This window comes from Aethalodelphis obliquidens, unplaced genomic scaffold (genome assembly GCF_003676395.1).
Source record: "Aethalodelphis obliquidens isolate GAN/ISIS:26980383/991018 unplaced genomic scaffold, ASM367639v1 scaffold30, whole genome shotgun sequence".
NCBI lineage: Eukaryota > Metazoa > Chordata > Mammalia > Artiodactyla > Delphinidae > Aethalodelphis > Aethalodelphis obliquidens.
Window position 1 is genome coordinate 9,828,636 of NW_020837974.1, and position 14,906 is coordinate 9,843,541.

At 54.2% G+C, this 14,906-nt stretch overlaps 1 protein-coding gene across 5 annotated transcripts in view; it reads left to right on the top strand.

Annotated features, from left to right (window-relative positions):
* Positions 1-14,752, top strand: part of GTF2IRD1 (GTF2I repeat domain containing 1) — a 112,628-nt gene extending 97,876 nt beyond the window's left edge. For 2 of the 5 annotated variants that reach the window (XM_027126175.1, XM_027126176.1), the window contains 5 exons: positions 5,736-5,813; positions 8,069-8,261; positions 10,385-10,422; positions 12,958-13,076; positions 14,162-14,748. In XM_027126175.1, the coding sequence (XP_026981976.1) occupies positions 5,736-5,813; positions 8,069-8,261; positions 10,385-10,422; positions 12,958-13,076; positions 14,162-14,230 (497 nt within the window). In that variant the 3' untranslated portion in view covers positions 14,231-14,748. Of the gene's footprint in view, positions 1-5,735; positions 5,814-8,068; positions 8,262-10,384; positions 10,423-12,957; positions 13,077-14,161 lie in introns of all 5 variants that reach the window. The other 3 variants (XM_027126174.1, XM_027126178.1, XM_027126177.1) reach the window with 3 other exon arrangements.
* The last annotated feature ends 154 nt before the right edge of the window (positions 14,753-14,906 follow it).

Sequence of the window (14,906 nt, forward strand, 5' to 3'; positions counted from 1 at the left end):
GGCTCGTCCCCCACCTGAGTGGCCCCTGCTTCCTGCACAAGGCAGCTGTTCTGCCCAGGTGGGGTGCCTGTGGATATCCACCCTCTGCTCTCTTGAGAGCCAGGCCCGCCCAGGTCTACTTTCTGCCTGGATCGCCCAGCCCAAGCCTGGCGGAGAGGAGAGGCTGCTTCGAGAGGGTTGAGGAGGCATAGTTACTCCACTCTTCCCCCGAGATCCGGTCTCTCCCTCTGAGCAGCATTCCTTGCTGCTTTTAGATGGTGACTGTCAGCACACAGTCATCAGCCTGAGCTGGGGACCTCAGACTAGGCGCAGAAAGGCCAGGCTGCTCAGGGCTCGTGTACTTTGCCCCGGGAGAGGGCTGTGAGGCCACCCCAGGCGTCACCCCGAGCTGACTGGCCTAAAACTGTGTACATAGCATGGCTGGGGTTTAATAAGCTTGGTTGCTTTCTTTCCCCAGGCAAAATTCAGTTAATCCTCAGGCTAACAGACAGCAGATTAGAAACAACAAGATGAGAGCTACAGTAGTGAGATAGACAGTAGTGAGAGAGAGGAGACCAGAAAACTGGAAACAGCAGCAAAAGGCAGGAGAAATGCCAGCCGGGGGCAGTGGGGGACAGGTCACTGCAGCCAGGGCAAGTTCAACAGCACTTTCTGGACAGCACTGGCGGTCAGGTCATGAGGGTGACCTCCACCTACCCCCAACCATGTGCTTAACAAGAGAGGGGTACTTGATGAGTTTTAGAAAACGGTCTCCCCCACATGAGTAAAGCAAAACCCAGGGACTTAAGAGAACAAACTTCCATCATCTGGAAGAGTTTCGTATGGAAACTTTCGTCTCCTGAGACTACACAAGATAACTGAGGCACTGATCTGGTAATAACATCAATGGTAACCTGACACTGATGGCGTAAGACCTTAAATGTTTTTATGCACCGTATCATTGGATCCCTCCCAACAGGCCAGGATTCCCATTTGAGGGATGTGGAAACTGAGGCTCACAGAGGTTGAGTGCTTTTCCACATACCACACAGCCTTAGGGTTATAGTCAAGATTGCCTTGCAACCTGCTGGGCCAGGGAACTTCCCTGTCACTGGCCCTGAGGACCCCCTTTCTCCCCACTGTCTACAGGCATTCAAGCAGGTACATTGAGGGCACACCACACTCCTCATGGAGCCCTGTGACATTTGCAAATGGAGAACATTCTGAAATGTTTGCAACCGTTGGTGTCCTTACAACCAACCTGGGTTCAGAGAAGCTCAGGCAGGACCCCCCCCAGAGAAGAAGAGTAATAACTAGACCGTGGACCGTGCCAGGCACGGACGTAACGTCCTCACCTCATCCTCACGGCAGCTCCATGTGGTCATTGTTGCTAATTTTTTTTTTAAGGTGTTTTTTGTTTTTAATTTTTGGCTGCGTTGGGTCTTCGCTGCTGCACACGGGCTTTCTCTAGTTGCGGCGATTGGGGGCTACTCTTCATTGTGCTGAGCGGGCTTCTCACTGTGGCGGCCTTCCCTGTTGCAGAGCACGGGCTCTAGGCGCGCGGGCTTCAGTAGTTGTGGCACGAGGGCTCAGTAGTTGTGGCTCATGGGCTCCAGAGCACAGGCTCAGCAGCTGTGGTGCACAGGCGCAGCCGCCCTGCGGCGTGTGGGATCTTCCCGGACCAGGGCTCGAACCCGTGTCCCCTTGGCAGCCGGACTCTCAACCACTGCGCCACCAGGGAAGCCCTGTTGCTACTTGCCAGACGAGGAAATCCAGTGGTTGCCTAAGGTCACGAGCTAATAACCGAGCCAACATTTGAAACCAGGCAGTCAGACTTCAGAGAGTGTGGTCTTAACTCCTGGCAACAGGGCTGCACCTCAGAGCCCGGGAAAGACCACTGGGTGTACAGCCGAGGCCCCATGGGGCCCCAGTGACTGTGCCTCACCCTCCTCCCCATGTTCTCATGTTTCCTGATCCTAGTTTCGCCCACAAGCAGACCAGACTCAGAGGTGATGGCTGCCGGGACCGTCCCACCCCAGCCTAGGCTAGGACAGCTGCTGCCCACAGCCATCCTTGGGGAGGTCCCTGGTGACCCCAGGCCTGGCCACCCCCTCTCCAGACGGTGGGTGTGTGACGGTGGTGGCAGGAGCCTGGCTCTGTCAGGAAGGAGTCCTGTGAGCCGCCCGCAGCCTGCCAACAGGCGCACTTGGCTGGAGGTGCAGGCTAGCAGGATGTATCGGCTTCCTCCTCCACACTGGGGCTCACCAGGGCTCGGCCAGGGGCCAGCTGAGGACAGTGGCCATGATTCACGTCACAGGAGACCAGCTCTGTCCTGGGCACCTCCGAGCCGCCCGACATAAGCGTGTTCAGCCTTCCCCCCTGCATGGAGCTGGAGGGCTGGGGCTCAAGCAGGAACACAGGCAGGGCCTCTTCACCTAGGGTTCAGGTTCAGCCTCCCAGCAACTGCGTCACTCCTTTGCCCTCACCACCTGAGGGGTTGCCTCTGAGTACACGGAGGACCAGCGCCTCTCTCCCCTCCAGCCCCCGCCAGAGGCTAACCTGGCCTATTTCATTCAAAAACTAGTCCTGTAAGAAAAATGGAACCCCCTTCCTCCAAATTAAGTAAAAACAAAGAGGTCGGGGAGAAGCCAGGAGCAGCTGTGGGGAAATGTGGGCATCCTCTCAGAGGCCCGACACTGAGCTGGGAGGATCCAGTGGTAACGCGCGTCGTGGGCCTGACAGTCTGCACATGGGACGTGCTTGGTCCACTCAGCAGCTGTGATGATTCTTGGTATTACGGAAAAAGGCCCCTAAACTCCCACCACACTCCGGAGGCATTCAGGACACCTCCCGGTGCCACCAGCGTCCCTCAGGCAACTCAGGTCCCACGTTCCTGACATTTAACTGCGGCCACAGTTTGCTGCCTGGGACTGACCTGTGTGCTCTTCGTGCTGACTGCCCTGTGATGTGGTGTCACCCCTGCCTGTCAGCTGCAGCCTGGTTTGGGGGTGCTCTCCCCGGCAGATCAGACAGGACATAGGGGAGGGGAAATTTTCCATGTCCCCTAACATGTGTTGATGCCTGCAGCCCCAACGTGCAGATAAATCTGCATCCCACGGGGCCTTGGGTGGCATGGGTGTCACCTCCTCTGGGAAGCCCTCCTTGATCCCTGGCTGGGTTGGAGTCGTCCCCACCCCCACCCCATGTTTCCACGAGCCATGCACTGACAGCTGTCAAGCCCAGTGGGTCACCGAGTGTTCCCCACTGTCCCCTGCCTCGTCTGGGGCTGTGTTCTGTACTCTGCTAAATGCCTAAGGGCAGCACTGCATCCAGATGGGACGGTGCTCGTGAAATATTCGTCCAAGACTAATACTGCGTCAAGACAGTGAGCTGAAATGCTGAGAGGTGACATGGCGTGGCCCTTCGAGGCCTGGCGTTGCCTCTCAAAAGGCGAGGGCAGTGTGCAGCCCAGGCCTGCCCTGTCTTTATCTCTCTCCACCCACTGGCAGTGGTGCAGCAGGAGCCTGCAGGGGGAGGTGGGGTTGGTGAGTGAGTCCTGCGCTCCCAGAGAGGTGCGCAGGTGACGGCCATGTCCAGCAACTACGGGGACCTGAGCTGGTGGGTTTGCTTTGAGGTGCTGTCTTTTAATCCAGAAGGCTTTTTGTCATGTACCGACTGAGTCCGGCCCTGCCCTGGGCTTGAGAGGAGACAGAGGCGTGGAACTATGAGCTGATGGAACAAGAGATTTAGAGGAAACACCTTAAAGATCAACCCTTCTTTCTACAGATGGGAAACTGAGACTTCAGGAAACCCAGAGTGCATGGTAGCGTGAAAGACGAGGACTTTTGAGTCAGAAAGAGTATTCCTGGCACTTAGCGGCTATGTGACCTTGGGCAGGTTACTTAACCTCTCTGAACCTTTGTGTCCTCTGCTGTGGTGAGCAGTGACCATGACCGCATCTGGGAAAGCTGCCAGCAGAGCATCCAAGCGCTCGTTGGGTGGATCCAGGCTGATCTTTCCCTGGCCTGTGTGGTGCTGCCGTGCCTGTGCAGAATGCCGGCCACCAGAGCAATCCCTGGTGGCAGGGGGTTAGCTGGATAGAGAGTGTCCTCCACCTCTCTGCAGGCTCTTAAGTGGCCCTGGGGCCCAGCGTTCGGTCCTAGTTGTCTGCTGACCTGGAGGAGGGTCAGGTTGATTCTCGCCACATCCAGGGTCGTGAAAACCATTTGGAAGGGCCATGTTGGGGCGTATGGGAAGATGGAGGGCTCCAGGGGGTGCTGAGTTTGGGGTGTGGCCGAGGGGAGCCATCACTCCCCAAGATGGGGATGCAGGAGGGAGGGTGTTATCTGGGATGCCTGACATTTGCAGTGTCTCGTGGGCACCCAGGTGGCTGGTAGGCCATGGTTGAAGAGGGAGATTCAGGAACTCTGAGATACGGCAGATCTAGGTTCCAGAGTCAGGAGCGCTGGCAAGAACAGGACCAGACCAGGGACAGCAGGTGAAGGGGGAGGAGGCACTAGGCAGTGCGGGAAGCTCTCTGCCCTGAGGGGCGGCCCTGGACTGGGAGTGGAGGCCCCTCCCTGGCGCTGGTGCAGGGAGAGGGCTGGGCCTGCTGGACGGGGCGTGAAGGGCAGGCGGGGGCAACAGACAGTCTGGGTGGCACAGAGCCCTTGGCTTCCTAAATGGAACCGAGTTCTGTGAGATTTTCCAGATTAACACAGGAGCTGTTTTTCTTCACAGACCCATTCTGTCTGCTCTGCCCCTCACCTCCCAGGCCCTGGCTCCCTGCCGGCTCCCCACCCCAGAGGCCCAGCCCCGTGGTTACTGTGCGAGGGTGCCCGGGCCCTTCCTGGAACTCCAGCTCCCTCCCCAGCCCAGGGCACCAGCCCCGCAGCCCGGACCTTCACCATGCCAGCCACTCCCACCCAGCCTGGCCCTGTCCCTGGGGGGCTCCACTGACCCCCCCCCCCTGCTCTTCTAGGCCAAGGAGAGGAGTGAGGGGAGCACGGGGTTCAAGCAGAAAGTGCCCGTGGAGGGCTGCCCTGGACGCTAGGCCGGAAGGGTGTGCAGCCCCTACACCCCCAAAGCATGCCTGTCTCCCTGGTCACAGGCCTGGGGCTCTTGGTCTGCAAGGCAGCCAGGGTGAGTTCTGAGAGCCCAGCTCAGTCAGGCGGGCACACACTGCTGGACCCATTACTGCCCCCTCCCCGGCACCGGCCCGGGCTTTAGCCGCATCCAGCACATTGTGACCTTTCTCCCTTCAGTGCCCACACGTGGGCCAGTCCTACACCTGCTGTCTTTTCCCACCCGCACCCCACTCATCACAGACCCCTACCTGCCTTCCAAGAGACCACTTGAACATCCTGCTCTCCCAGGGGGCCTCCCCAGACTTGCACGGACGGGGTAGGCACCCCGATTCATGCCCCACGTCTCCTCGGAGGTGTCCCCCGTCGCATTTCTGGGCGCCACCCTTGCCAGGCTGTGAGTTCCTGGGAGGAGGCTCACGTCCTCCCTCTCCTCGGGGTGCTCCATGCCTGACATGGGGCCTGTACGGGGGGAAAGTGTTCAGAGAATGTGGGGCGGGTGGATGGATGTACAGACAGACGGCTGAGGCCAGAAACAGGCTGCAGGGGAGTGGGCGGGCCCTGGAGAGTCTGCGCCAGCAGGTGAGGGTCTGGGCCGCCATGGGGGAGAAGGAGTAGGTCCAGTGACCGAGACCGTGCCAACCCTCATGACCCCTCATCTTCCTCTTGTAGATGAAGATGATGCCAACAGACTTGGGGAGAAGGTGATCCTCCGGGAGCAGGTGAAGGAGCTCTTCAACGAGAAATACGGTCAGTGCGTGGCAGGGGAGGGCAGGGCCTGGGGGGCAGCCTTCCTTGGAGGCGCCCCTCCCTCTGCAGCCAGCCTGGCCTCCAGTTGCCCCCAGCTGGCCTGTCCGCTCCCTGGGGACATAGTTGCCCTGTCCGAGACTGATGGGAGCTGATCCCTCTTTCTCCCCATCCAAGAAAGGGGAAAAAACCCTGATCTGTGATGCACACAGTAGGGATGGCTATGGTCAGCATTTCTGTTTCTCTAGGGCTGGGCTGTGTGGCAGAGGCCGTGCCCCACGGCCAAGTGCTTGTTCACGCAGACGCTTGTCTGCCCAACACACACTCAGCCCTGAGATTCCAGAGGAAGGCATCTGATCCCGCCGTCCAGGGGCTCAGTGTCGGGAGGGAACTGGCCGTGGAATATATGAAAGGTGCCAGGTCCTGTGCAGAAGGCATCCAGGTGCCAGGGCGGAACCCAGGATGGTGCAGTTGATAATACGGTTACCACTGATGGAGCATTTTCTAGATTACTGGGTGCCAGGCTGCACTAGGTGCTCTATATACATTTTGTTCGTGATGAATTTAGTAGTATTGGCTCCACTTTGTATTGTAGCAGAGAAAGACAGTTAAAAAAAAAAGAAAGAATTTCAGAGAGTAACAAAGGAAAACAGGAAAATGTAGAAGTGTGATAAGGGTGAGACAGGGTAGCCGTGGCCTGTCTGGATCGGTGAACCAGAAAGCTCCTTGGGGACTTCCCTGGTGGCGCAGTGGTTAAGAATCCACCTGCCAGTGTAGGGGACACGGGTTCAAGCCCTGGTCCGGGAAGATCCCACATGCCGCGGAGCAACTAAGCCTGTGCACCACAACTACTGAGCCTGCGCTCTAGAGCCCGTGAGCCACAACTCCTGAGCCCGCGTGCCACAACTACTGAGCCTGAGTGCCACAACTACTGAAGCCCGCGTGCCTAGAGCCCATGCTCCGCAAAAAGAGAAGCCACTGCAATGAGAAGCCCGCGCACCCCAACGAAGAGTAGCCCCCACTCGCCACAACTAGAGAAAGCCCACGCTCAGCAACGAAGACCCAACACAGCCAAAAATAAACTTAATTAATTAATTAATTGAAAAAAAAAGAAAGAAAGAAAGCTCCTTGGAAGAAGGGATGTTTTAGCCAGAACTTGAATGTCAGGAGGGGACAGACATTAGAAGGAAGCTTGCCAGGCAGAGGGAACAGCTCGGTGACTGGGGAGCAGCGAGAAGTCAGGAGGGCCTGGAGTGGGAAGATGTCCTGATGATGGGGTGGGGAGAGGTGGGCAGGCCAGGACTCCGAGTTGGGGTTTCATTTTGAGAGTAACAGGAAGCAGCTCTGCTGGTGGTTTGTGGTGTCTTTTTCACTTTTTATTTTGGAATCAGTTTTCAAACATATACAAAAGCAGAGAGAATGACAAAATGACCCACCATGTAACTCAAACCTGGCTTCTGTGCTTACCAACATTTTGCCAATCTTAGTTCATCTCTTTCCACAGGCACACTTTGATAGGTTTAGTACTTTGAAACAAATCTAAGACATCCCGTCATTTCAGCCACAAATACCTAAGTAAGGACTTTTATGTTTTCTAACACAATTGGAGTGGATTTTTAGCAGCATCAGGTCCTCATTTGTCAGGTCCAGGCGTGCACACTTAACAAATCATTGCACTGGGCATGTGTGAAAGTACCTGTTTCATTGCCAGTGTTGGATATTGAATTTTTTTTGGGCGGGGGTGAGCCTGGAGGCATGCGGAATCTTAGTTCCCTGACCAGGGATCAAACCCATGCCCTCTTCAGTGGTAGCATGGAGTCTGACCACTGAACTGCCAGGGAATTTGATGGATTTTTTTTTAAATTTTATTGAAGTATAGTTGATTTACAATGTTGTATTATTTCTGCTATACAGCAGAGTGACTCAGTTATATATATTCTTTTTCATATTCTTTTCCATTCTGGTTTATCACAGGGTATTGAATATAGTTCCCTGTGCTATACAGTAGGACCTTGTTTATTCATCCTGTATATACTAGTTTGTATTTGCTAATCCCAAGCTCCCACTCTTTCCCACCCCCACCCCTCCTGGATTTTTAGTTTTGCTAATTGGATAAAAAAAAAAAGTGGTGTGTGTGTTGACTTATAAACTCTCAGTGGTGCGGTGGCTACCGAGTGGGGCTGTGCTGGGTCCCAGCCGTTCCCCACAGAGCTTGGCTTTGACAGGGGACATCTTCCCTGACTCCCTGTGCCCTCTAGGTGAGGCCCTGGGCCTGAACCGGCCTGTGCTCGTCCCTTACAAACTGATTCGGGACAGCCCAGATGCTGTCGAGGTCACAGGCCTGCCCGATGACATCCCTTTCCGGAACCCCAACACATATGACATACACCGGCTGGAGAAGATCCTGAAGGCCCGGGAGCACGTCCGCATGGTCATCATCAACCAGCTCCAGTGAGTGCCCCCAGCACCTGCGTCAGGGTGGGCAGGGTGGTGGGGGCCATGGGAGAGGGTGCTGCTTGGATCTGGGAGGGGAACGCCCAAAGCAGGCCCAGCCAGGAGTCAGAGAGAGAGACAGAGAGAAAAGGAGAGAGAGGGACCTTTCACTTGCACAGAATCCAGGAGATGGACTAGCTTAACACTGTCATCTTAAAGATCAGGAAACTGGTGAGGAAAGGGACAGTGTAAGTCACAGTGGGTCAGCTGGGCTCTAGACCCAGGTAGCTTAGTCCACTCGGGCTGCTGTAACAAAATACCACAGACCGGGTAGCTTAAACAAAAGAAGTTTATTTCTCACCATTCTGGAGGCTGGGAAGTCCAAGATCAAGGTGCCAGCAGATTTGGCATCTGGTGAGGCTCTTCCTGGTTCACAGATGGCCCTCTTTTCACTGTGTCCTCACATGGTGGAAGGGACAAGGGAGCAATCTGGGGCCTCTAATAAGGGCACTAATCCTGTTCTCGAGGGCTCCACCCTCCTGACCTAATCACCTCCCAAAGACCCCACCAACAAATACCATCACATTGGGGATTAGGTTTCAACATTTGAACTTTTCGGGGACACTAGCATTCAGTCTGTAGCCCCGGATGTCCTGATTACAACCCCTTTCAACTGAAACACAGGCCTCAGCATTCATGGGTGTTGGTTTACTTTTTGGATTTTAATTAAATTTGATTTTTTTTTTTTTTTTACTATTCCCCTCATGTTTACCCATTTTACTGTATTTAGAAAATAACAGTAATTCAGTACCCCCAGAGACAACCACTGTCTGTATTTTACTATATATCCTTATAGTGTTTTTTTAAAAATATTGTAGTTTATTTGATTATTTTCTGATTTAGAAACAATACACACAGCAAACTTGGGAAAATACAAAAAGTAGAAAAAACGAGGAAGATAACCCATAACACTCCTGTTCAGAGTTAACACTGGTGGTGCTTTTTTTTTTTTTAATAATATTTATTTATTTATTTATTGGCTGCACCGGGTCTTCGTTGCGGCATGCAGGATCTTTAGTTGCGGCATGTGGGATCTAGTTCCTTGACCAGGGATCGAACCCGGGTCCCTTGCATCAGGAGCACAGAGTCTTAACCGCTGGACCACCAGGGAAGTCCCTGATGGTGCATTTCTTTCTTAGTTTTTCCTCTACCCATATTTTCTTTTCAATTTTATACTCCATGTTTTAAAATTAAAATAGTATTTGCATGTGTCAAAAAAAATCAAATTATTCAGAGGGGTCTCAAATGAAAAGTAGAGGTTTCCCTTCCTTCCCAACTACAGTCCACTCCCTGAAGTAACTTCTGGAAAATAGGAGAAAATGCCCACCCCACACCCTGTAGGCATACGTTCCACAGAGAACCACCAAAGACATTCCGGGGTTTTCCTTCAACGTTTCCACTTCTCTTTTAATGCCTGTTAGATACATATTTTGAAAAATGAAACTGAGATCCAACAGTATTTATCTGTAGACAGTAAGTAAAACTTGCTGTTTCCACTTCTCTTTTAATGCCTGTTAGATATATATTTTGAAAAATGAAACTGAGATCAAACAGTATTTATCTGTAGACAGTAAGTAAAACTTGCTGTTTCCTCGCTGGCTATCTTGCGTGTATTTGACCATTATCCATTTCCATGATAACTCCCTTTAACGACTGTTTAGATGGACCATAATGTCCTCTACTGATGGACATTTAGGTTACGTCTGATTTGTGGGGGGTGGTTCATATAATAACACTGCAAGTAAAATAATCAATAAAATAAAAAGTAAAAGATATATTAAGATACACTACTGTCTCAAATATCCATTTACATAAATCTAGGCACACACTTTTGATTACTTGGTCAGATGACACCCTCGCTCTCTAGAGGAAACCAGGTCCCAAGACTGGCGATCACGCGCCTGCTCTGGGCGGGGATGCTGACCGTTTTCATCCGGGTCTTACCTGGCTAATGTTCCAGCAGTGGCGGCCTCTCATCTCATGTCATCTCACGAGAGATGTCGCCCAGACTCAGGGAGCAGGTGAGAAGGAGGAGGGGAAACCTCATTTTCTAACTGCCACCTCATCTTTCTCTTTTTCAGGCCTTTTGCAGAAATCTGCAATGATGCCAAGGTGCCAGGTAAGTCAGAGGCTAAAGAGGCCATCCTTGGGAAATCCCTGGCAGTCCAGTGGTTAGGACTCTGAGCTTCCACTACAGGGGGCACGGGTTCAATCCCTGGTCAGGGAACTGAGATCCCACAAGCCACGCGGTGTGGCTGGGGAAAAAAAAAAAAAAAAAGGCCACCCTTCTGCCTCTCAGGGACCAGAGTCTATGGACAGATCTGGGCCAAGTGGCACGCAATAGAGGGAAGTGTAGTCCCCCTGCCCAGTACCTCCCCAGGGAGCCTGAGACCTCCCTCTGCAGCGCCAGTATCCCCAGGTGCTGGAAGGACAGGAAGCCTGCAGGCACCCTTCAGAGAGGCCCTGCCACAGAGGGCCAGATCAGCTAGAGAGGATCAGCTAGAGAGGGTGTCAGATCTGCTAGAGAGGGTGAGGGACAGGCTGGAACCAGCAAGAGGGGGCATCAGGTAGGATGGCGGAAGTCACCTGGGGAGGGGAGGAGGGGTGACTGGGGTCGGCAGGGGTGAGGCAGGCGGGCGCTGCCGGAGGCTGGCTGGGCCCCCTAGATTCTGCCTGCATTTGCAGGGCAGCACCTGCACCAGACCCTGGTCTTCTGGAACCTCTCAGGGCGCAAGAACCTGGGAAACTCTGGGATTCTGATTAAGCAGGCGTGCCACAGAGCTCGAGAGGATGGAGCCCTGGGGATTGGGAGGTGCACCTCTGATTAAGAAACACCCATCTCAAAAAAAAAAAAAAAAAAAGAAACACCCATCTCGTCCCACCTCTCATGGTACCTCTGGGAAACTGAGGCCCAGGGAGGGGAAGGGACTTGCCAAGGCCATATAGTGAGTTGGCGGCCGCCTAGAACCTGGTGTCCGGACCATCCATCTGAACCACAGGCCGCCGTGGACTGCAGGCCCCAGCGTGGCTGCTTAACGGGGACAGTGATGGAATTCAGCGAGGCGGCCCCACCCCGGCCTGAGACCCAAGATGGCCCAACTCCAGATGGTCTCAGTTCCCCTGGGACACCACAGCCTGGGGTGGCACAGGCAACCAGCAGCCACCTCCTTCTAGCACGTGCTGATGCCACGGGCACGGCACTAGGCACTCATGGCAGGGAGGTGACTAGGTTTGGAAGCTGCTCCCAAGTCAAAGGCAGACACGCAGGAGGCTCCATGGAGGCCTCAGGGAGGAGAGTTTGGGACAAATGATCAGAGACTGGATGCTGTCACTTACATCCACCCCCCGCCGTGGCCATCTTTAAGGTCCACAGCCCTGGGCCAGCGCCTCTGACTTGTTGGCATGTGAAGCCTCCTACAAAAACTCCTCCTCCCTGGCTCGCAACCTGGGCTCCTCCTGCCTCCAGAGCCTCCTGTTTCCCGGGGTCTTTACACCACATCCCAGATGCCAGGCTCTGGTTTTGCTTCAGCAGCTGAATGAACAATTGCCCCCTGGGCCCAGCCTGCCCTCATGCTGTGTCATTAAGACCCTTCTGGTGGGCTGTGTCAGTCACCTGTCCACCCACTCAGTCGAGCCCAGTCCCCCACCTGTGCATCACACAGCAGCAAATCGTTTTTTGTTTTTTTTTTTTTTTTGGCCTTGAGAATTCGGGGATCTTAGTTCCCTGACCAGGGATGGAACCCGGTCCCCTGCGGTGGAAGTGCAGAGTCCTAACCACTGGACCACCAGGGAATTCCCCAATATACAGCTGCACATCTTTTTGATAAGTCTTACATATTCACATGAATTGAATTCAGCAGCAACACGACCCCTGCTAGTCCTGCTGTGTGCTGGGCTTGGTACTAGGCTCTTTCATACACATAATCTCCTTTGAGTCTCATATCACAGTTGTCCCCTTTTGGCTCAGAGAGGTTAATCAATTTACCAGGGTCACACAGCTAGTAGGTGGCAGCAGTGGAGTTTGCACTTAGGACTTCTGGCTCTAAACCAGGGTTTCTTTCCATTGGGACACTGCCTGTCTACTAGTACCTGTGACCTGTCATCATTCACAGCAAATCAGATCTGGGTCGTCACACATCAGCAGTAACAGTAGCAACAATACTGATACCAATTCTCAGTTTCTGACGATTTACTGGGGACCAGGCACATTAGCTCATGTGACTCTCCCAGCAAGCCTGCAGGATCTTACATTTTACTTGTGACAGAATGAAGGCTCGTTGGCCACTAAGTGACTCCCCTTAAGACTTAAGTCTGTGTGGCTCAGAGTCTGGGAGTTCTGGGGAGGCCGGGAGCCCGCAGGCTACATGGTCTGAGGAGGGTATAAGGAAACCTGCTGGGGAGACCCACCCGGGGGAGGAGGCTCTATCGTTAGCAAAGCAGACAGGTGAACGGGAGCAGGAAGGTGGGCGAGTGGGGCGCGGGGCTGCTTAGGGAAGGAGGCCGGAGAGATGGGCCTCAGCCGCTGGTGGGCCGGGAGCCTTGAGTGCTGAGAGGGGGACTTCAAACCAGAGAGCAAGGCCTTCTCCGTGGGGGGTCAGGAGGCCAAGACACAGTGGCCCTGGCACCTGGCGTCAGCAACCCTTTCTCCTACCAGCCAAAGACAGCAGCATCCCCAAGCGCAAGAGAAAGCGGGTCTCTGAAGGGAATTCCATCTCGTCTTCCTCCTCCTCTAACCCGGAGTCAGTGGCATCCACCAACCAGATCTCACTCGTGGTAAAGTTGCACAGACCTGGACCTGACTGCTCTTCTCTCTGGCTTTCAGCCGGCACTCGGGCAGGCTCGTCTACTCCGGAGCGTGGGTCTGGGGTGCGGGGAGATGCTGGGCACTGAGTAGAGTCTGCAGACACATCTGCCTGCCCTACCCATGAGACAGTCCACCCCCCTCTCATCAGGTGCCCACAGGCGCCCGGGGAAGGAGTTCACACCCCCACTGTGCAGATGGGCAAACTGAGGCCGAGGAGAGGGAAGGGACCTGACCCCCCACTCGGCAGGACCTCAAGCAGACTCCTGGGTTCCCGGGGCAATCAGATGCTAGACTAATCTCTGCGCTCACATCACATGCTCTGAGCCACAGCCCTGTGAGGTGTTCCCTGCAGTTACGTAGACGAGGAAAACCAGGGTCAGAGGCCGCATGACTCTGTGGCCTCATGGCTGGTCAGTGGTGGATGGAGACCCCACCTCCAAAGCTCCACCTGTTCTGCCATGTGGCTAGACTTTTCTCTCCCACCTACGAGGAAAACCTCATTAAGGGCACACACTTGAGGGTTCTTTCTGATTTCAAAATATTAGCTTTGAAATCCTGAGTCCCAATGGGGAGAATATTGGAAGACAGTTGAAAATGACTTTAGGATTTGTTTATCCTTGGACCCCTTCCTGCTAAACCCCGAAGCTCAGGCTTTGCCTCTGTTCCTGCCAGGGTGCTCACAGAGGGTCCCTAGCCCCTCGCACCACCCAGAGAGACAGGACAGCTGCTTTGGGGGCCTGAGGCCTGGAGGGGGCTGAGTTGATGGTGGTGACCAGCAGTTCTGAGCCAATCCCCAATTCCCTCCCCACATGTCTGCTCACATGGCTAGCCCCCGGGACACAGGTGGGAATAGGTCAGAAAACTCCAGCCCAGGCCCCATGGCCACTGGTGAACTGCGTGACCTTAGACAGGTCACGTCCCGTCTCTGGGCATTCCATGGCCTCAAAATAAATAGCATCTGAGGAAGCCCTTCAGAAAGCAGCGCTGAGTGTTCTGGTATGCTCTCCACGTCACCCGGAGTCCTAACCCGGGCTCTCTGTCCCCCTCTTTCTAGCAATGGCCAATGTACATGGTGGACTATGCCGGCCTGAACGTGCAGCTCCCGGGACCTCTGAATTACTAGACCTCAGTGCTGAATCAGGACCTCACTCAGAAAGACTAAAGGAAATGTAATTTATGTACAAAGTGTATATTCGGATATGTATCGATGCCTTTTAGTTTTTCCAATGATTTTTACACTATATTCCTGCCGGCAAGGCCTTTTTAAATAAGTAAAAAAAAAAAAAAAAAAAAAACCATTGCCTTTGTTCCTGTTGCGTGTTCTCTCTTGGAATTTGTGGCTGCAGCTATCACTGGAACGAGGTCAGGAAACCCAGCTCAGGTGGCCTGCCTGGGCCCTCCGTCCTTGCCAAAGCAGAGGCGGTGGCCCTGACCGCGAGGCCCTGGGTACAGACTTCACTCATTTGGCTGCTGCTGGGGTCACATGACCTCAGGATGCGGCACCACGGAAGGCAAAGTGCTAGGCTGACGCCCCTGGCCTCAGGGAGCGTTCAGTGTGGTAAGGGGCCGTCTTGCCCTTGCCCCAGTAACTCAGGTGAAGTCAGAAAAGTCAAGTATGGGGACTTCCCTGGTGGCACAGCGATTAAGGTTCCGAGCTCCCAATGCAGGGGGCCTGGGTTTGACCCCTGGTCCAGGAACTAGGTCCCACATGCCACAACTAAGAAGCCCACATGCCGCAACAAAGGAGCCAGTGAGCTGCAACTAAGGAGCCTGCCTGTTGCAACTAAGACCTGATGCAA